General features: G+C 39.1%; 1 protein-coding gene across 8 annotated transcripts in view; it reads right to left on the bottom strand.

The window, feature by feature from the left end:
* Positions 1 to 21585, bottom strand: part of LOC131468877 (microphthalmia-associated transcription factor-like) — a 33639-nt gene extending 12054 nt beyond the window's left edge. For 2 of the 8 annotated variants that reach the window (XM_058643550.1, XM_058643552.1), the window contains exons 1-2: positions 21312 to 21585; positions 9056 to 9296 (exon numbers count right to left, since the gene is read on the bottom strand). In XM_058643550.1, coding sequence (XP_058499533.1) covers positions 9056 to 9296; positions 21312 to 21415 — 345 coding nt within the window. In that variant the 5' untranslated portion in view covers positions 21416 to 21585. The remainder of the gene's footprint in view (positions 1 to 9055; positions 9297 to 21311) is intronic. The other 6 variants (XM_058643551.1, XM_058643553.1, XM_058643554.1 and 3 more) reach the window with 6 other exon arrangements.
* Between the last annotated feature and the right edge of the window lie 1847 nt (positions 21586 to 23432).

Here is a 23432-nt window from a genome sequence, read left to right as displayed (position 1 = left end):
ACGGGTTGGAGTATGAGAGAAAACATAAAGAGGGGTCCACGTAAAGTTTCAGAAGCGCACTTTACTGCCAGTCATTCAGCAGTTTGATGCGATAAATCTTCTTGCCTCTTCTTGATAGTATTGTAAAGCCCGTTTATATGACGGAGGCACGATACTAATAATGTTATTATAGTAAAACATAGTTTCTGTTCAGGGGAAATTAAACAGAGCAAGAACAAAAATGCTTTATAGTTTTATGAAGGTGGTCACTGCTTCATATTGACTGTGTTTACATGGACAGCAATATTCCAATATTAACCTGAATATTAACTGCCACATAAACAGTATTTTCTTAATACAGACATAAAAATGATGACACCCTATTGGAGTTTACAGTGGGTTTATTGTAATCCAAGACATAATTGTACTGTGCTCTGTAAAATGGAAACAGGAATATTCTATTCTATAATATTCTATTGCCTGAGGAGATTTGCAGAATGTTACTGTACCTGTAATGCCTGTGTAGTGCCTTGTAAATGTCTTTATTACGCCCACTACTAAAAAATAAAAATGAAAAAAATCCAATATGGGTGTTATAATCTGATTAAAGTTCTGAAATGTCTACATAATGTGACAAAGATTGAAATACACTGGGTCAAGTTGTCGGAAAATGCAGTTTTCATGGCAGACTAATGTCTCAAAACAAAGCAGTTACCACATTTAAAGACATAAACATTTGACACAAAGCCGAACCAGATTCATTTAGTGAAGGTTAATATCGTTGTTGTGTGTGTGTGTGTGTGTGTGGGGGGGGGGGGGGGGTAATCACGTGAGGACATTACCATATGTTATCCCGCAGGTATGACTGAGATCACCTTAGGCTGTAAATCATCACTACAGGGTCGTAAAGCTGAAACCAGTAAAGAGGAGCATATTCTACAGCACAACAATGACTCATTAAGAACCATGAGCTATGTTTTGTGTGAATGAATGAGTTCAGTAAAGGACTAAAGTGACTAATGGAGTGAAGTTTTAGTTAGTTTTTTATGTTTATTATCAGTTTCCGTCAACCACTTAAGTTACTGTTACCACTGATCTTGAGGAACACTGAACATGTTGTGAATCATAACTTGATTGCAGATCATTTTGAGGGAAATATATGTTGTTGTACAGCCATGGTATTTATACACTAAAAGAACAGTTATTACTCAAAGAGGACACATTATGCTCTCTCTCTCTTTCTCTCCCCCTATCTGCTAACATTTTTCCCAGAAAAATGCCAGTCCGTAAGGTAGTGACATCACAATGTCACAATTCAAGTCTGAGATAGCTACAACTTCATTCTGACTATCTGAAACTTAATTCAAGATATCTAAAAGGGACAATGTAGATATCTTTAATTGAGGATCATTAAAAGATATCTTGAACTTGAATTATGACTGTTCATAATGATGTTGTAGATCTGAAACCTGAATTGTCTATATCTATAATGGCAATGGCGAAAGTGATGTCATTCTGACTGAAAACCTGAATTGGAGATATGACGTTGCAAGTATCGGTAGTCAGTATCCTTTCTACCACTTGCCATTGGCATCACCCCTAAGACTATAGGCATGACCCCAGATATCAGTTGGATATCGGATAGCGAGCTATGTCGAGGAGGAAACTGTGTTATTAAATGACAACGAGTTAATTTATTTTGTCAGTATTTGTCAACAGTACACAAACCTGTTCGTAGTTGCTACCGGATCTTCTGGATTTGTGTGGCCAATTAGGATATCATGTAGATACTAAGCTGCAGTGTAACTGTTAGCTTCAGCTAACCTGCGATGTGACATTATAGTTAGTGTTTTTGGTGCATTTGATCAACTGCATGTCCACTTTTCCCAAAAATTATAAAAGTTGTGAAAATCTTAAAATACTGAGAAGTTGTCAGCTATGGAGGTGGTGTATATCAGTAACCTGACACATAAAATGATGCTACTGTTGGGGCCTAGTGCTAGCTGCTAAAACCAGGGCTTGATAGTAGCTGCCACTGGACCAGGCACTAGCAGTCAGTTGTTTATGTAGTTGACCTGTCTGCTTTACCAATGCTAGCATAAATTATCCTGCTGTTTATGTCTGGAGGCACAAATACAAGCTGAATAGCGTCCATTGTTGATGTAGTTCACTGGTCTGCAGTAAAAACGTCAGTATCTGATATTCATTCTCGGTCAATGGGCATGAGACTGCCTACACATGCTGGAAGCATGTGGTGGAAGCAGCGTGCAAACATTTGTGGTGACAAAAGACACTGGAGCACAGGGTTGGCACCCATTTTGTAAAATACAGATTTGTTCCATACAGTGCATCCGGAAAGTATTCACAGCACTTCACTTATTCCACATTTTGTTATGTTACAGCCCTCTACTATAACCACCAGGACTCTTCCTTGAGCTGGCCGGCCATCTAAACTGAGCGATTGGAGGAGAAGGGCCTTAGTCAGGGAGGTGACCAAGAACCCGATGGTGGAGAGAAGAGAACCTTCCAGAAGGACAACCATCTCTGCAGCAATCCACAAATCAGGCCTGTATGGTAGAGTGGCCAGACGGAAGCCACTCTTTAGTAAAAGACACATGGCAGACCCCCTGGAGTTTGCCAAAAGGCACCTGAAGGACTCTCAGACCATGAGAAACAAAATTCTCTGGTCTGATGAGACAAAGATTGAACTCTTTGGTGGGAATTCCAGGCATCACGTTTGGAGGAAACCAGGCACTGCTCATCACCACGCCAATACCATCCCTACAGTGAAGTATGGTGGTGGCAGCATCATGCTGTGGGGATGTTTTTCAGTGGCTGGAACTGGGAGACTCGTCAGGATAGAGGGAAAGATGAATGTAGCAATGTACAGACACATCCTGGATGAAAACCTGCTCCAGTGGCTTCAGGACAACTCTGGGAATGTCCTTTAATGGCCCAGCCAGAGCCCAGACTTGAAACCGATTGAACATCTCTGGAGAGATCTGAAAATGGCTGTGCACCGACGCTTCCCATCCAACCCGATGAAGCTTGACAGATGCTGCAAAGAGGAATGGGCAAAACTGCCCAAAGCTAGGTGTGCCAAGCTTGTGGCATCATATTCAAAAAGACTTGAGGCTCTAATTGCTGCCAAAGGTGCATCAACAAAGTATTGAGCAAAGGCTGTGAATACTTATGTCATGTGATTTCTTAGTATGTTTTTGTTTATTAAATTTGCAAAAAAAAAAACGTTGTCATTATGGGGTGTTGTGTGTCGAATTTTGAGGTAAAAAATTAATTTCATCCATTTTGGAATAAGGCTGTAACATAACAACATGTGGAAAAAGTGAAGTGCTCTGAATACTTTCAATGTTTGTGTTTATTACAGATTTGTCCACTAATGTAGACTGCACGATTGGAGGGAAAATAAAATCCTCCTCCTGCTGTCCGGCCCTGTTTATCTGTCATTACCTTACTATAACAGAAAATGGGCTTTTAATTGATCGTCTGATTCACTGCGAGTCCTGTATATCGTAGCAACAGAGACGCGGCGAGATGTAAAGGTTAAACAGCAGGATACTGATCAAGTGAAAAAAAAGAAGAAGCAAAATATAATAAGTGCTGGCCAGTAAATACAGCATGAAGCCGTGGAAAGTGGCGAAGTACATCTACTTATAAACTGTGCTTAATATAGGTTCATGCACTCATTACATATTTTTAATTACTTTGAGACAACTATGTTTAATTTTTTGAAATCCTCTAAATCCATCTCACAGCTGTAATGACTTCCAGATACATTTTACAGTAAAAAAATGTCAGATCATTTTGTAGATTAAATAGTTGTACCTTGTAAAAAAGCTAGACCAGGTTAATGTCTGTTGTCATGTTTCATATCTTTATCTATGACTTGAGAGCTGCTCCATCAAAAAGTGATTTTAGCAGGTAAAAGAAAGGTGAAATATGAAATATTTCATAAAAAGTTAGAAAAAAGTTTTCGTCTTTCCTCTCCTGATAATCAACTGTGTATTTTAAAATACACAATAGTTTAAAATGAATGATCTTGGTCCTTTTCTTACCATTGACTGATTCTCACAAATGTGCAGTGAAGATTTCTATAAAAAGAAATAAATTAAATGCATTAAATGTATGGATGATTGAGTGCATTATGACATTGACACTGCTGCCTTGCAGCAAAAAACCCAGGTTTGCTGCAGAAAAACTGCATGGAATTTGCATTCTCGCATTCTCTGTTTTTCTCCGGTTTCCTCCCACAGTCCAATAAACACGCAGGGGTTAACTGGACACTCTAAAAAACTGCCTGTAGGCGTAAGTTTGAGAGTGAATGGTTGTTTGTCTCTGTGTGTTCGCCAGTCGAGGGTGCACCAAGCCTTTAGCCCTATGTCAGCTGGGATTGGCTCCAGCAACCTTGCGACCCTCATGTGGAAGATGGAGTGATGAACAAAAATGTTTTGTGAGGTCAAACTGAACCGGACCTTTGGCTATAAAATTCTAATCTGTTCATGTTTTATCCAAATTGTTTCGTCCAATGAAATGAAAATTCCTTCAGGGTGGGACTGACACATGACGTTTACCAGAGAGGAGGTCACTTGGCCACTTGACGTTTTATCTTTACCCTCCCTTCCAAGTGTAAACTCCCTCTGAATGCCTGAGACGTCACATTCCCAGCGCCACAAAGCCTTCTGATGCCTCAGTAAACTTCACCTTTGATCTTAAAAACAAATCAATTAATCCTTGAGTTCAGGTGAACGTTAGTACCAAACGAAAGGAGGTTCTGGATTCAAGAGAACTGGACAGATGACAACCAGAAAACAAAATGCCTCAGGCGAAGTCTGCCAGTGGCGCAGAAGCATAATAAAGGGATTACTATAGGAGCTCCACGCAACTGTCCGTCTCACTCCTCCGGCACTAAGAATAGAAACAACGAGGTCAGTGAGTGCATTATGTGCACATGACAACGTCAAAGGTCCCCCATTAAAGAAAACAATTACAGTATGCACAGAGGCAACAGTTGGTCTTTATAAGTCCTGAATTCATCTCTCCACTGATGACCTTTGAAATAAGGTCATAGTTTTGTAATAGTTATGTTTTGTTGTGATTTGGAATTTCCACTCAATATAGTAATTATCACTTTTCATTCACTTACATTTTTATGGGGCATTATTTCACTGAAAGTAGCCTTCAGTAATTATCATTAGCAAGCTATTACGTGGTGATTACTTTGTAAATAACGCGGCATTATTGAAGTATTATTTCCTTATTACGACACAATTACCATTGTTATTTCAATGCCTTACACTACATAAGAAATAAGATGGCATTACCATAATATTATTGCCTCCCTTACCATGATATTATTGTCATTTCTTTTGTCTAATCTGACAATTAAATGAGTATATTTTAGTTTTGGACAAATGGTCAGATAAAACAATTTAAAGACATCGTTCAGGGCTTAATCCAATAGCAGTTACTAAAACTAAACTATAAATACTAAAACTATAAATGATGAAAGAAACCTTAGGACTGATTAGAGATGAAAACCATAAGCTGCTGCTCTAAACTGATTTTCTGTTTATCATTTGTTTGTAATAATTTTGTCTAAACCATTCATCACAGTTTTATGACATGTTATTGCCCGAACAATGTACTATTAAAGGGACAAAGTATCAGTTGAATAATTGATTACAAAAATATAAACAAGCATAAGTCACAGCTCCAAACTGTAAAAAATGTTCGTTTTGTCTTTACAATAAAATGGTAAACTGTGTTTTTTTCCCCCGAGTTTGTTTATGTCCTCAGGGTTTTCCTCAATTATCACACATAATAAGATTATCTTGCTGGCCTGAACTACAGACATGAAGTTGGAACATTTTTGACCTTATGATGTTATGATGAACTGGTCTGATAGTCAAAGTATCTGATTGTAAGTATAAGAAACGAATAAGCCTCAAACTTTATTTTGCTCAACTTCACAACAAACGGTTCTCTTTCCAAAAACACTCACAGCATCTGCAGCCACAGCACAACAAGACATCCCGTTGTTTATCCGTGTCTTTTAGCTACAAACAGACGAGGCAGACACATTGAAAGAGAACGCGAGGGGAGAGCTGAGTGACAAACGCCGATGTGTATTTTTATTTTTTACTTGTGTGCTCGAGGCGCTCCATCATGGTCCTACCAGGGTACATGAACAAGAATGCCCCATTAGCTCTGCAGACGAGAAGAATGGGCCACTTTGTCTCACGGTTAAGCTGTTAACGTTCACAACGAGGGACTTGGACACAACAACTGTGATGCTAATGTGAGCAGGCTACATCAGACGAGTGTGTGGTCTCCTTGTCTCTGACATATTGTCCTGTTATTACACAAACAGAGTTTGATAAATAACCACCAGAATACAAATGTTATGTTACAGCTGTTGATATAACACATTTACTACACAGCCAACTCAGAAAGAGAATACCCAAACTGCATTGAAGACATTTACAGCCCTCCCTCCCATCCTGGTCACATGATGGTCATGGTGGACATCTTTCTTTATAACATGCTGCCTGTGCTAAGTGAAGCATTTGCATCACAGTGAATAAGTCAGATAGTTGCCTTTTTCTCTTTCAAACATCCAATCCAACGATTTGACCTATTCTCTGTTGGAGAATAGGTGCCTGACAATGTTGTTTGCAGTTTCCTGCTGCTTTAATAGCGAAGAAACAAATCACATGTTCCTGTAACTGAAATTATTTGACCTTATTGGCCTGTGTTGACAGAAATATAATGCTGCGCTGTGCAAACTGAACGGTTTTTGCACAAGATTTCGCCAAATTACAGATCACATTTTAAATAAATGACCCGTGTGGCATCCTTCTACTTTCTGATGGTCACAAGCTTGCATTTTGTGCAAGGTTGAAGAGTAATTTGCTCTTTTCATGGCACTGTAAATCCTTTGAGGGGGAAAGAAAAAAAAAACCCTTTTAGGAAGTTATCCTACATAAATTTCAAAGCAGTGTTTTTTTTTTGCCATGGAATGAAAGCAGTGGGGGCTAATTACGAGCATTCTTCACTGAATTAACGATCGGTGTGTGGTAAGGCTGTGCTTGCCTTTGTCTTGATCCCTAAACTGATCCTTTACTTATTCCTCAGAGGTCAGAGGTCACTTGGTTAATTAAGGGCCCAATCAGTCTTTAGATAAACTCATCTGAGCTTAATGTTTGCACTTTTTGAGGTCCAGCAGCTCTGCCTGGTACCCATGAGCTTTGTGTGGACTGTGCTAATCTACCCACAGACAGGGGAGCTGGTTAACCCAGCTCAACAGCGCCAAGCTGGAATGGCCTTTTCATTTGAGGACTTCAGTCAAAGAAGAATGTCTGTAAGCTCTCGCCAAAGTCGAGAAACTACCCTCACTTGATGTATTGTACATCGGTTCAGGGGCGTCCTGAACCTCTCAAAGAGCAGCAGATTATGGAGAGTAAATCATGTTTATGCTGGGTGAGGCAGGCAGAGTGTTCAAGGGATATACTGTCCATGCCACACATGTCCAGTGTGATGAAAGTGTGGCTGAGCAAGTGACCATGAAATCCATGCATGTGGATTTAGTTTCGAAGAAAAATGACTCACTCATAGCTCCAAATTTAAACTTTGATGTATTGTCTGATTGTTTCCAATGAGGAGTCTAAAAATGTATGGCGATTATATTGTGATCTGTACACACACACACACACACACACAACTGTGAAATTTACTGCAGTATCATCTGATATGACTCCCTAAATACGTACTAGGGCTGAATGATTTAGAATAAATATCTAATTGTGAATATTTTGACTGAAATTGTGATTACACATTTTCCTTTGAATATTTTAAATGATTGCTGTGTAATATTTGTGCAGATGTATGAGAAACAAATATGTTTACTTCAGTATGTAGAATGTGATGTGTACAGGTCAGGACAATATTTGATCTAAAATGGTAATTTGACACACATTTTGGCTTTAAGAAATATTGTGCATCCTGCGATTAATTGTTAGATTAATTGTTCAGGCCTAATACGTACATAGATTTCTTGAAGTGTTTAAAATGTATTAATCAATCGTCACCAATATCATACGGTTGTAAAAGATTTCCTTTAAAGTTCACTTTTTTGATAACAAATTCGATCACAAAGAGATAAAAAAGTGTAGTGAGTGTGTCACTTCCTTAGACATATACCAACGCTCAAAAACATGAAAATGCAAGTATGACAAATAAGCATTTTTCCCTGTACACTATGGCAACTTTGTAATTATGTAAAAGTCACATTTTCCTTAAAAAAGAGAGACATAACTGAAATGGACGAATCTCAACACCTTTAAAAAAAAAACTTCAAATTCCTTATAAAAAGAGTTCCTTTATGCTGAAAATCCAAGAGTCAATGTAAATCGTACACAGAGCAGAACTTTAAGACACTAAGTTCCAAAACACACATCTGCGAGCTCAGTGCCACACAGCACAGCACAACTCAACACATTTCTGTTGCCATTTCATTAAAATGAAGACATTTTCATGCATAAGACAAACACAGGGAAAAACTCACCAGATAAAATGAACCTTCTTACAGTCTCTACTCCTACAGAAAACAGTCCCTTAACAGTCTGCTGTCCTTTGGACTGCCAGGGAATCAAAGCTATGAAAAGATGTGAATGTAGCTGAGCAAATAGGATTAAAGATGGCTAAATCCAAATGGCTGGAAGCACAGCATGCATTAAAGAGGAATTCTCTCAGGAAACATAATCCCCATATACGCAGTTTAACACACTTCACTCACTCCTGTGCTTTTTTTTTTTTTTACACACACAGTCGTAGAAAATCTTGATTGCCTGTCTGTGCACACATGAGTCAATAGAATCTATGAATATAGCTCAGCCTGGATCATTTAGTCCACTGCTGCTGCAGTGGTGACACATGCAACTTCTAATTTTAAGAGCTGGAAACTTTACACATAACTGTAAAAATAAAATTATTTTACATCCTGATAACACAATCTCTGTTCTTCCCTTTGCCACTACAGAACACAATTACTGTTGCTTACCTTCAGCACCTCCATCGGCACCTGTGCAGCAGGCGGCAGACTGACGGGGACAGTGACGTTGATGGCGGGGGTCTGGGACGCTGTGGTTTGTGGGTACTGGGCGGCCTGCTGTCTCTGCTGCTCCCGCCGCTCCTGCTCCTGGAGCTGCTCCCGCATCAGCTGTTGCCGCAGCAGGATGCGTGATGTCATGGCTGAGGAGCTCAGCGGGGGCTTGGAGGAGCCATGCTGGTCCGATGGGCTGCTGCCGAGATGAGAGAGAGAGATGCCAGATGAATGAGCAGAGATAGAGAGAGTGGGGTGGGAGGCGGGTGTCAAAAGAGAAAAAGGAAAGTGGGGATTGGAGAGGTAAAAAAGAAGCAGCGATAGCCCGAGAGAGGGTAGAGACAGGTCAGACGAGGAAAGAGAGGTCAAGCAAGAGAGAGAAGAAAAGGGTAGAGGAGGATGGAGGGAAAGCAGGTTAATATGATGAAAGGAAACTGGCTGATCAAAAGGAACATCTTAACTGTTGCTAATTTACAAACTGATTTCATTTCAGCCATTTTTAAGCTTCTCCAGTATGAGATTAGGGCTGGGCAATAATTCATTAACAATATATATGTATTTATGTCAATATAGCAAAGGTTCACAAACACACTGTGAGACACAACACGTCATGAGGGAAATGTTACCCCACCTTTCGCCCTATGTCAGCTGGGATTGGCACCAGTGCCCTCTGCGACCCTCATATGGAGGATAAAGCGGTAGAATATGAATGAATGAATGAATGAGTGAAATGTTTTTTGGTGTTTCCTGTCCATAAAGAAGTTTAAAACCATTATTTGTTCAACTTTTACACAGGAGCGAAAATCAATCTGTAACCCTCTTACGACCATCATTCTAATCAGGCCGCCTGGATTTGTCTAGATTTTATGGATGTAGAATTGTGGAAAAAAGTTCAATGAGTGAGTGCTTATGCCCAACTTTTTCCAAGATAACTTTCAATATCTGGCAGTTATTCAACCGTTTAGGAATTACAGTACAGAGAAGCTCACGTGACAAACGTGCGACACCCTGGTGAATCTCGTCTGTGATTGGACGGTTGTTGCGAGGAAGGGCTACCATCATAAGTACATGGGCGCAAAGGTCTAGTTAGTTTTTGAATTAACTAACAGAAGGGTTAACTGAAATGTTATCATGATTGTTATCCACAGTCAACTCAACAATATGAATTTGTTTTTTTATCATGGTTAAATCTTTCACCCATCTCTATGATATCATATGATATCAGTCAGTAAAAAAATATATGATATGCTTCTCTTCTTCATTTGTGATAGTAAATAAGACGTTTTTGGCCCATATATTTAGCAGATTTTCCTTTTTAATCCATATGATAAAATATAACTGTTTAATGATAACATATAATACATACAATTGCTTAACGTCAGTTAGTGAACAACACTTATGGTCTGTGACTCCAATGCACATTTTACGGCTGCACTGCAGTGCAATTATACACAGTATTTTCAATAAATAAACTAAATATTACATACATAATCAACAAAAACTATAAAAAAGTGAATTTTAAAAAATTCCATCTACCTCTATAGTAAATATTATTTTGGACAATAGACGCACAAAAAGAGCAGCACACAGCTGCTGTATCTGCAGCTTTTTACACACATGCACAACCTGAAAGAGGAACATTTTTCATAAGATGGTTGCGTCAGTTTTCCCACTCTCTTAATTTTAGACGGCTTCTCCCCAGACAGAGCGCTGCGCTCCTAAAATAGAGAGACTCTGCTGAAGCAGAAGTTGTCGGGATGAAGCCCTCGTCGAGTGAGTGATCCTTTTGATAAAACTCAGCAAAACGTCTCGCCAATCCAGCTGTGCAGTAATCGTACTAATTAGCCAGCGGAGTCCAACACAGCGATGGTCTACAGTGTTTTCAGCGGGCGCTGAGCCCTCAACATACCATTAACCTCCCAAGGTACGGCAGAGAATCCCATTGTCCACACTCATTGAACCCTGCACTAGAGCAAAAACTATGCAACCATATGTAATGAGATGAAATTCCATAATTCAATTAAGCTTTTACTTTCTTGAGATTAATATTAAGAGTTCCCCGAAGACAGCGCTGCAGAAAAACTGCTGACTGGTGCTGCTGCATAAATAAATAGTTTCAGATTCAATGACTGCAGAACAAAGGCTACATTTTGTTCTCTGCAGCAGTTTTTTTTATTTGCTTAGGTTTCTCCACCAAGTACATGCAGTAAGGTTTAATGTCGTCTTCCCTTTCATCTCAGAAATGTCAAAAATGTCAATGGATCTAATGCTATATAGAAATAAACATTTCATAAGCACAGTATATATGATATTTCTTTTCTCTGTTCCAGTTTGAAGAAAAGAGAAGTTTCATTTCATTTCCTTTTTTCTCCTGTCACAAAAAAATTAAGCTGCAGACAAAATTTTATTTAAGTGAAGCTGAAACAAGCTTTGTAGGGAACAATTTTCCAAAGTGACTTTAATTTTTAAGCACACTGTTGAAGCCACTGAAAGGTCAACTGATCTAATTGGAATATTTGCAGATTTTTTAACAGCAAACTGAAAATATTCATATTTTCTTTAGCTGGTCACTGAAAATAAATACAATAGGTGACTGTGTATGTAGTATAATGTGTTTTGGTGAGAGAAACTGAATGTAACTGCATAAGTTATTAGCTTTGTGTCAACAAAAGTATAAAGTATTTTTGCACATGGAGAATATTTACTTGAAAAGAGATGAATGAAAGTGTAGTAAAAATGTGGCCGACAGATTAGAGCAGGGACCCGACAGGATCCAGTGGGTCGTGTTTGGCAAAAAAATCCAGAAATTGGGTCAAATTTAATCACTTCAAGTGAGATTTTAGTGAAATGTAAAATAAGGTGAATTCAAGTTGTGTTATTTTTAATAGCTTTATTGAAAATATAACACTTTACTAACAATAATAAGATAATATTTAATAAACAGATGTATAATATGTAAAAATAACTGTTAACAAGTGGGCTGGTGATAAGTCACAAGCCACATACAAGGTGACGTATATATCTATGACAGTGATACTAGTATTGGTGTCAATAAAAGCAACTTAAAACAAAACTTAAAAATATCAACCCCATCAAAGGCCCAAGAGTTTAATTATACAAAATTTCCAAATAATGGTGAGAGCTTTACAGCTGAGGTCTATTGATAGTCATATCACCTAAATTCCCAAATATCACACTGATGTGTGTTTGCGTATATCCGTATATGCGTGTGTGTGTGTGTGTGTGATCAGAAACCTTTCAACAAACAAAGCAGGGCTCAACCACTTTCTTTGTTTGGTCTTTTCAAAATGCTCTGTTGCTTTTTGCCAAACAAACCACTGAGACACATAAAAAGCCCTTTTGTCCCTTTTAACTTTTTTTCTCTGTGCGTGTGTGTTTGTGTCCCTCTGTTCGTGTACACACCTCCCCTCATACTTGTGTGTATCCCAAAAAGAAAAAAAAACAAGAAATACAAAAGCTGTACAGTCTTGAAGAGTCCCACCCACCCCACTCATGACTCCCTTAGAATCTGCTCACTACTCAACTCCATCATCCTCTATTATTAGTCAGGGGTGAAGTCTTTTCATGCAGGCTTTACCGACTGATAGAGACACAACAAGGAACAAAATGAAGGAGCTTTGCATCCAGAGAGAGGCAAAGGTAAGTCACGACTGGAGCAAAAAAGCTAAACAGTCTGTAATACAGCGTCACCATGCAGCACGCTGCCGGTGATCCATTCCAACTCTCAGATCTCAGATCTAATAACCCTTTAGTGCCTAATGGACAATAATGGCAAAACAACAACCTCACAGAAGAAAGTTTTTGTTCAATCTGCAACTTCTGCTTCAAATAGAAAAATTGCAAAAACTCATAGAGCCCAGCTCTATGAACACTGTCCTACACACACACACACACACACACACACACACACACGTACATGTAAACCTCCAAATGAATCCCTCAAAGCATCACTAGACGCCATACTCACTGACAGTTGAAGGAGCAGGGTCTATACACTTGCACTCCTACGGCCTCCATATTTGTTTGTTTTTTTCTGAAGGTGCACCACCCGCCCTTGGAGAGCGGTGAAAGTCATGCTGGTGTTGCACCGTGTAGAATGTGTCAGAGGGGGAGGCTCCGGGGGCCCGGCCTGGAATCTCCAATCGCCACACAGTTCCAGGCAGAGGACCAACCACGTCCAGAGCAACAGCAGAGCAGAGCAGAGCAGAGGGGGAAACAAGTGGCCGACTGATATACGCCATTCATCAACATGTTGCTTAAAACCTCATAGATACTATTTCACTTTTGAGACGTGTATCATCACCACGAAATGGAGACCATAGATTTCCAGTCTCTATGAGCAAGATAAACTTCAGCTCTGTGAAAATGCACCTTTCAGAACATACAGTGAGATTTTAAAGGAATACTGCAGTCCATTTTCCATCCATCTACTTTCTACCGCTTTATTATGCACAAGAGGGTCGGGGGGTGCTGACATAGGGCAATAGGCCGGGTACACCCTGGACAGTTCGCCAGTCCATCACAGGACCACACAGAGACAAATAACCATTTACTCTCACACTCATGGTCAATTTAGAGTGTCCAATTTACCTAATCCCCATATTGCAACCGAAGAACCTGTAGAAAAACCACAAACACACAGAGAGAACATACAAACTTCATGCAGAAAGGCCGTTGTTCCGATTGGGTCCTGAACTTCTTGCTGCAAAAGCAAGAGTGCTAACCACTACACCGACCGCGTGGACCGGAATAAAAAGTCATGGTATTAAAAGCACTAAAATCTTCTGTTGTACCATGCCTAAGATATGAAGTTGGTGTGTCAGTCAGGGAGCTGGGTTTTTTGATTCTATGAATGAAGGAGGTGCCATTTCAGAGCGGTAATCGCAAAACAGTAATGTTGTGATATTACCATGATATTTTTGCCTGAGGTCATCACACTGTCAGAATCTCACTATGTCCCATACCTAGCTTATGTAGGTCAACGTGCAACTAAGGCCTGGGTCGTTCTGGGTCCATGTTAGTCTAGCGTTCCACATTCCAGTCCTGCAGTGGCAAGTACTCGCCCGATTTTCGTTCCCCCCCCAATTTGTCCTCAATATGTATGTCCTTGTATTCTCAAAGGTAAAGGTAAAGGTAAAGGGTTGTATATGTGTGGACTTCCTCTCATAACATAGCATTGTCTCTTCTCTGAGTTGTGCACACTGCCAATGACAAGGATAAATTCCAACATTTATATCACACCATAGCAGACCTCTGACACGGAATGTATGACCCAGACCATGGTAATATGTAAAAAAAAATAAAAATAAAGTACCAACTTGACTTCCCTCAAGACTCATCTGAAAGCACCCATTCTCCTCATATTCAAACACCCATTCCAAACATGCCAAACTAGCAATTCTCTATCTGATTTCCCCACCACTTTTTCTAATCGCCCAAAAAGCAGGATTGGCTCTTTCCTCAATGCCAACGTCACCTTCCACAAATCAGCATCATGAGTAACACAATGGCGTTGGTGTCTGTCGTCCCTCCAGACCAAAATCTTGCTGTGAAGAACGTCAGAGAGCGCAGCGACGTATGAATATCACATAGCTATAACGGGACTGCAGTGCAATGCTGGCGAGAAAGTTGGTGAGAAGTTGAAACATCACTGAGAAACTGTGCTGCTGCTGCAAACTAAGCTGCATGTGATGAGCCTGTGTCCTATGAGCTTGTCTCTGTCAGGACGCAGGTGTTCACGGATCTGTCCTGACACATTGCATAACCTCTCTGCTGGAGTACAAGTCAGTGACCCGGCATGACAGTGCGTTGATATACATGGACACCCCCAGTGTGCTACAGCTGGCTTTGCTCCCCCACTATCAGTCACAAACAACTCAAATCTGTGATAAAGAAGCATCTTTATGCAGTGTTGGGTAGCTCCACATGACACAGATGAAACAAAACAACAAAAAACAAAAGAGAGACAAGAAATCAAGAAGCAGTGAGAAGGAAACTTCACTTCGACTAAAACTCAAACCACGTCAACAACTGCAGGTAGAGACTCTGCATTCACAGGAAACACCACAATGAATAAATGACTGGCCAAACCAGTTTGGCTTTTATATCACATCTGAGTCAATTACTCCCCATTATGAGATGGAAATTTGTCAGCAACTATTTTTGTTTAAAAAAATAAAAAATAAAATAGAATTTATAGAAATAGAAATTTTCAGTTACATCACAAATCATGCTTTTGTGGCACAAATAAGATATTTTGCCTCATTAATTTGAATCAGGTTTTAAAAAACCCTGACACATTCATTCATAATAAAAAACAAAACTCTAAGCAGCAGCTCTATAATTTTGTTACACCATCTTTTAGGGATGGGACAATACCACTTTTTGTGTCCGATATCTCAAACTCAAGTATCTACCGATACCGATATTAGTCCGATACAGAAATATGAAGCTGTTAACAACACATTTGTGCTGAAACCGATACTGATTCCCATCCGTAATGTCCTTCCTATTAGTTGCTTCAGTTTAAAATCAAAACTTCCACTTTAGCCTGAAACATTCCTTAGAATTCTTGAGTTCTAAGGTGAAATTGACTTGAAATGAACACATGTAATTTGGTAAGATATATCAATGTGAGGGAAATTCAAGTTATCAGGTGGCTAATGCATTTTTCTGCAGCATTTATTCTGTGAAATAAAACAATTCTTAATGACAGAAAACAGCAAATGGAGAAGCTTTGAATCTATGTCTGTAAAAGGCTCATATCAACCAATGTGCTGATCAGGCTCTGGTGGTGTATTTAACTGCCTCGTTATCCTCAACAAAGGATCAACATGTCTAAATGACTAAAGACATAAACCCAGCCGTCTTGCAAAAGGATTTCCTTTTGTAAGCAAGTCATTGCCACTCAGATCTACAGTTGTGCCACTGCCTGTCCATTAAAGAGCATGATAACATTTCCATAAAACCGGCCACATACATTTTGTAAACCCTGCAAATCAACACTGGCAGGACCAAATCAAACTTGCCAGGTTTTATTTCTTGAATTAGGTGTTGCACTGTATTCACATCAGTTGTTTTTGTGCAGAAAAGGCCTGCTCTTGCTCCTTCTCCTCTACAGTGTGCTTAGAAAAAAGGAAAAGAGCAGCCAAGGACACTTGCACAAGGAGAGGGATTACAGTGTTCTACAAACTGAAGAAAGCAGCTTTTTGTGTAACTTTCTTTTCGGGTTTTCTTCAAGGTAATATTTACAGACACCACATTGTCAAGGAACCATGGTGGAGAGTTATGGCTGAAAAATTCAGAATAATAATTTACCCTTAGCGAGCAAGCAAAAACTTAACTCGACTGGTTTCAAGACAAAAAATAGGTGTAGCTGCTGTACAGAGTTACAGTGTTATGACAACAGGAGAAAAGCTCTTTTCTTAAACAAACAGTGAAAGCTCAAACACCTGTGACAAAGCAAAAAAGACGAATGATTGTGAGGATTTGCAGCTTTTCTTTCGATAAATAAATAAACTAATCACTAGTGAAAGGCTCATACCTTAAAATAAAGATACATATAAGTTGTCCCACTGTAAGATCAGTGGATGCACAAGCTGAAGTGTCCTTTTCACCGTTTTGCAGTTCCTATTGGTCACCAACAGAGGTCGACAGAGAGTTACAGATCAGCATTAATCACAGCTCATGAAGCAGAGCAAAATATCCAGAGTTTGTGAGGATTTTCCACAGTAGAAAGAAATGCAAAGCAGACACATGCTTCAAGAGGCAACAGAAGTGGTCATGAATGTACATAAGGTGCGATCTTGACTGCAGACCATGTAATGTTCGAACAATATTTTACTGACACCACAACACCTGTCTGTGTCATTTAGCTTACTCACTCCTTCTTAGATCATGGATGTAACTCTTTGGCATCTCCGGCATCTGTCTGGGACTCCCCACGAGAACAAGCTGCTCCTAACACCAACTCTCATAACGGTTAACCTCTGACTCAGCGCTATGTCACTGGCTCTCTCTGGCTCTTTGACTTTTATTTGACATATAAAAAGACTTATTCTTCAATTTCATTTTTTAGTTTTCATAAACACAAACTTCTGAACATCATCGCGACTCGTCTCCAACACACGTACAACATTACATTAAAAACCAAACATGATGATTAAAGTTAAAAAAGAGTTTTCAAAATACTATATTTGCTCCACATTTGATCTGTATTTTAATTCTGTTCTTTTAAAAAATAGAGATCATAAGTCAAAAGGAACATTGTTGTTATCTATCCTAAAATCAGAGTTCTGTTCATTTAAATGCTATATTTTAAGACAGAATCCCTGCATTAGTTTATGTTTTGATATGACCCTAAACATTATTAAAACACCCCAACCTTGCACCATTATTTTGCACATATGTGCATTTTTACAATTCAACAGCTGTGCAAGATAACATGTGCATATGGCACTGCACTTTTTCCATGTTACCTGTGTGCAGTAACAGAGTATATTATATCTATATCTTAACAGTCTTCATCATTTTTATGTTCTTATAGTCTTCCTTTGACTTCAAATCTTTGCTGTTTACTGTAACTATGTTACTTTTTGTCACCTCTTGGCTTTTTGCTCCTGCTGTAACGAGTACATTTCCCCAGCATGGGAAAGCTATAAAGTCATAACTAATCTTATTTCATCTCACCTCAGCTTATCTTATTTTATCTTATCTTAATTGTAAAGTCTGGCTTATAGCTACATGAAAAAGTTTCATTTTAATAAGCTTCATCTGAAAAATCCATCCCCAGCCTCTGTTCAACATAAGCACAACATAAGTCTCTAAGAGTTTCAGGCCTCAGTGTGACTTTTGCATAAATATCAAAATATGATTTAAGTATGCCTTTAAAAAAAAAAAAGAAAAGAAAAAGATCCCCCCAAGCAACTCTTGAGTTGCAGATATAACACATCCCCAGCTATATTTATACAGCTTATTTACACTGCATAGAAGACCAATTTCACTGCCAGTCTCACGTCTATATTAGGCACAAAACGTCTGGCACATCGTCTGCAGCAGCCGGAGTGCACTGTCAAGCTGATATGGAGGAAACAGCGAGATAAAAAAAAAAAAAAAAACGATCTGTGAAACCTATAGGATCACATTTTGTCACACTTAAGATTTGACACCTTGAAACTTGGGTGTGTGTGTGTGTGTAGCTGTGACGAGACAACGCACTAATAAGTAATCAGTTTGGCCACCATTCAGTGCAACATTGTGTCACAACACAGTCATTGTGACTAGTATTATTATTATGCTGGGTCATCCTCATGTGATTGGGAAGGGGAAGTGGGACACCGTCAATTGCCACAAAGCGCACGCACGTCGTCCCATATTCCTTCAGAAAATAATGTTAAACAAAATAATGTGTGATTCTGTGGAAACAGCGCTGGGACTCCGGTCATCCCACTGCTCTCCCCGCGACAGCACAACACAGCTCGAATTCAGCAGCTCATGTATGTGCAACAGTGTAATGGCATTTCACTAATGAAGAAATTAGTTTAAAAAATGTAGAAGTGGGTTAAAGGTTGGAGCAGTTTGAGTCTTCGAGATGACCGCTTTCTTCCTGACCTCGTGGTTTTTGGATGGGTTTTTTTTTTTTGGAGGAAAAAGAGATAAACTGCAACAACATGTCAAGAACCAGAAGGGGGGGAAATAATAAGTGGAGTCTATCAGACGTCTCAAATAAGAGCTCTGTGTGAGGACAGTGGTGTACTGTCCTCTGCATGTCTCTCCCTGGCAACCAGGCTGTGTATTTCTAACCCCAAACAAAATAACAGACACAAAATACACATAATCATTCTGCAGAAAGATGCATAAAAAAATGGGAGTTATTGTGACTCTCAGTGTCTCCAGGACATTTCTGTACCCCCTCCAAAACAAAAACAGTCTGGTCCATGACCCCTCATAAAATGACATCGTTCTGTTTTGGTGCAGATTGCAGAACAAGATCAGAGAGGGCAAGGCGAACCCTTTCACATCTGCTCACAGCGAGGCTAAGCTAACCATGTCGCTTTTTTATTTCGCTTTCACACAACATCACAACTGTCTCTGTTATCGTATCTGTCCCTATAAAAATGAACCATAAATAAATCACCGTTCTGTCCACCTTCACCTCAAAATGCACACCCTCAAAGCTATTAAAACTTATTTTCATGACAACAAGGAACTAATGAATAAAAAAAACATGGGGATGCGCGATAGTGGCCTTTTTGCCGATATGCAATATGCCGATATATCGGGAGTGCTTGGGCCAGTCATTTAGTCTCTTCTGTGGTGGAATTAACATCATCAATTTTCATACTCATGTCTTGGCAGATGTAGACATATGTAAAATAAAATAAATAAACGGAAAAAAGTAATAATTGTAGAGGGCACCCTCATAGAAATCAAAGAGGTAACGGCGTACTTAGCCTAACGTTGCAGTCATTCATTATATCGGCAGATCCTGGTGTGTTTCTGCCAATATCCGATATTACATTTTAAAGCCAATATCTGCCGATCTACCGATATAGATATATCGTGCCAATAATATCGTGCATCCCTAATTGTGATTATCATATTACTGCTGAAAAAAAGATTTTACCCAATCAAATACATTTAAATACTTGGAGTTGGTCCCCCTTTTGCAGCTGTATCAGCATCTACTCTTCTTAGAAGACTTCAAAACCACCTCAGATTTTGAAGTGTTTCTATGTGAATTTGTGTTCATTCATTTTGTAGAGCATCTACCGTATAAGGTCAGACACTGATGTTGGAATAGAAGGCCTGGCTCACAATCTCTGTTCCAGTTCATCCCAAAGGTGCTTGATGGGGTTGAGGCCAGTTGCCACAAAGTTGAAAGCATAGCATTGTCCAAAATGTCTTGGTTTGCTGAAGCATTAAGATTGTTGTTCAATGGAGATATAACCCTTACCCTTATCCTAACCCTTACCCTAACCCTCCTAGTCGAAACCTAATTGAAACAACTGAATTCAATATTTTTGTCTAAATAGTGTATTTTACATGGACAGATGTTGCACTGGTAGGACCATTGTATAAATATTGCAGTTTTGATATAATCTGTAAAAGGCAAGAATGATCATTTTTGCATCTTATCTGTCATTATCTTGATAAAGAAACCAAAACAAAATCATGACAAATTGACATTTTTGGCATCTGTCAACAAACGAAACACATTTTCATAACTCAAACCTCAAGGCAAGTCACAGAATGTCACCGTGATGGTGCTTTTTCACACATTGCACATAACTGCTGTGCCTTTCAGTTTGGATACTGCACATTGGTCATTGCGAATAAGATTAATTTTTGTGATAAACTGTGCAGCCCTACTAATGAAACCACTCTGAGCGATAACAGGGGTGTCTGAATTTAAAACCAGTACACAGACATACACATATCTGAGAGCAACACACACACACACACACACTGTGCAGCTCTTCCAGAAAAGGGGTGAAGGGTCAAATCAAACCACACAGTCCTGACAGCAGGTCACTGCTGATTGTTTGGAGAGGCCTCAACGTGCCAAAGCTGAAAATAGCTCTCTAATACTTCAGTACTGTACTGATGTTTGTGTGCAGATGCCACAGTAACTAATTACTGTTGCCTCTTTTTTTACACAATTAAAGCTAAATACAATACAGTGGATTTTAACTACAGACTTCTTTATGACATGAATTAAAGCTGTATAATTAAGCAGTTTCAACAACATATCTCTATGTTTTCATCCTTGTATTAAAATGCAGAGTAGGTAATGCTTCTCAGTGGATATTAAATTAAAGGTTGAGTTTTAAAAACATGTATCCCAATTTAAATCAATCTGTTTTTTGTTTTTTTTGATAATCCAGATTAAAACAGTCTTGAATGTCTGTCATCTTCACTGAGCAGCAGCATCACATCAGACTCTGACCGGTCTGCTTGTCTGCGAGCTAATATTTGAAGTTGGATGTTGACAACACCCAAGTGTTGCATAACTCCATGACAGCAGCGGGAATAACATAATGACAGAGGAGAGTTTACAGTCCCACTCCCGGAGCTCAGCGGCGGCGGGACCAGCTCCACTCCACAAATCACCAAAAACTGCCTCAATATCACCTAAACACAAAAACTGCTCCAGCGTGGGAAATAACTGTCCACGGCCAGAGTGGAAACTGACCTGCTTTTCAGGGGCTGACTCTTCAGTTCGTAGTACGTCTTCGGTTCCTCCTGAAAGTCATCTCCCACCTCGAAGTCGGGAACAATTCCCGATTCTGCCTGCATGCTTCCGAACGTCAACTTTACGTTAAACCTTGAAAAAACACTCACTCATACACACATACTAAACCAGACAGACGGTGTGAGTGCGCCGCAGCCGCCGTACTTCGCTCCGTGCCCTGCCGCCGCTGTCAGCGTCGCCGCCTCACGCCAGGACCCGGGGCTGTGTAGTCCTCCACGGCTGCGAGCTCAGCACTGTGGACGAGCAGCCGGCGCCGCGCGCACGACAGCTACCAGCATGCACCGCGGCTGTCAATGTCAGCATGCTTTTCATTGGTTACAACCACCCGTGGGGATTTTTTTTATCTGTGCACACCATGGAATTGTTATCCATAAAGCTACACGAGCCTTTTAAAGTTTAATATTTGATCATAAATATAAGGATGTTAAAATTTAGTTTTTAATTTCAGGCTTTAATGATTTGTACATATATATATATATATTTATGTGTGTGTATACATATATATACATATATATATACATATATATATATATATATATATATATATATATACATATGTACACACATACATATGTACACACACATATATATACATATATACATAGACAACCCAGGGCGGGACCTTCAGGAAACGTTCCGCAACCAAAAGGTAATGTGGGAACCAAAAACTGTTCGCTGGGAGTGCAGTATCTATTATCTAATCTAATGTTATAGCACAACATTTTACTAATATATTATTATTTTATACACTGTAAACTACAAACATATTTTTTAGTATTATCTATCTATTAACACGTACAGATATCCCCCTCTAATTAGGATTAGGAAAGCATTTTTATTATTGCATCACATGAAAAATACTGTATGATTATTATTATTAGTATGGTACAATATACATAATGACTCTAATTGCAAAGATGAATAATAACAAAATCATGAAACATGTGCTATACTATCGTAAAAATCTGCTACTAATTGATTTTATGTTCAATAATAATCATAATGATAATACATGCATCACTCTATTAGGTCGTTAAAACGTTCACATTCACATTGGCACCAAAACAGAACAAATTCATACCTGAGCAGCACATGCTAGACTATAATGATGATGATTTACAGCCTTAATCCACACAGTTGTGTCATTCTGTCAGCACTTTCAGCAGGGGTTTGGTGCAGCGATCATGAAGGTAAATCACAACAAATCTGGAAACTGTGTCGACCGTTAGATTTTCCTGAGCCCCACAGTCTGACTCCTGTCATCTCCTTCATCCCCATCAGTCTCTGTTGGGCCACTTGGGAGCAGTATAGAGCTAAAAACAACGACCATAAAAAGAGAAGGGGAAAAAAAACAACCTCCCTGACAAAATAGAAATTCAAGTTCAATATTTGCATTTGTCTCCCATCCTGTTGAACTGGTTTAAGTCTGCATTTTAACTATGTAAATATCATGCAAATGCTGGGAAACACACATGAAGAAAGCTTTAAATGATGATAATAATTTAAAACAGGCAGCTGGAAGGAAATAAACTTCTTGCCCTCCTCAAAGAGTAGGAATATTTTGACAAACCTTTATTTCTATTTGTCACAGTGGCTCAAAGATGTCTGAGAAGCAGATCTGGACGCAGGACCTGCAGTCAAAGAGGACACACTCACAAGAGTCTAGACAGCACATTATTCAGTGGATGTTACTCAGGGCTCCTGCTGATGGAGGCCCCCGAAAGTTTATAGATGACTACAATGTATAGTGTAATTCCTCAAGAGGCTACATGATAAATAATTGTATTTACATTACGTTACTTTGTGTTACATCGTACACCTACACATAAGGTAGTTTAGTATGTAAACTATTAAATCCACCCTATTGGAAAAAAATGACAGCAGTACTACTTTTGTAACTTGTATTTAATACTATATGTTTATCATTTTTGTACTGTCAGATGTTGTACAGCTTGTATTTTTTATGCTTTGGCCAATTAATTTTATGGCACTTTTACACGCATTTTAAGTTGTTTTGTAAAATTGGGTAGTAAAAATATCCATATTTTAGCTTGGTTAAAC

The sequence above is a fragment of the Solea solea genome, chromosome 11 (assembly GCF_958295425.1).
Source record: "Solea solea chromosome 11, fSolSol10.1, whole genome shotgun sequence".
NCBI lineage: Eukaryota > Metazoa > Chordata > Actinopteri > Pleuronectiformes > Soleidae > Solea > Solea solea.
This window is presented reverse-complemented; position numbering and strand designations above follow the sequence as displayed.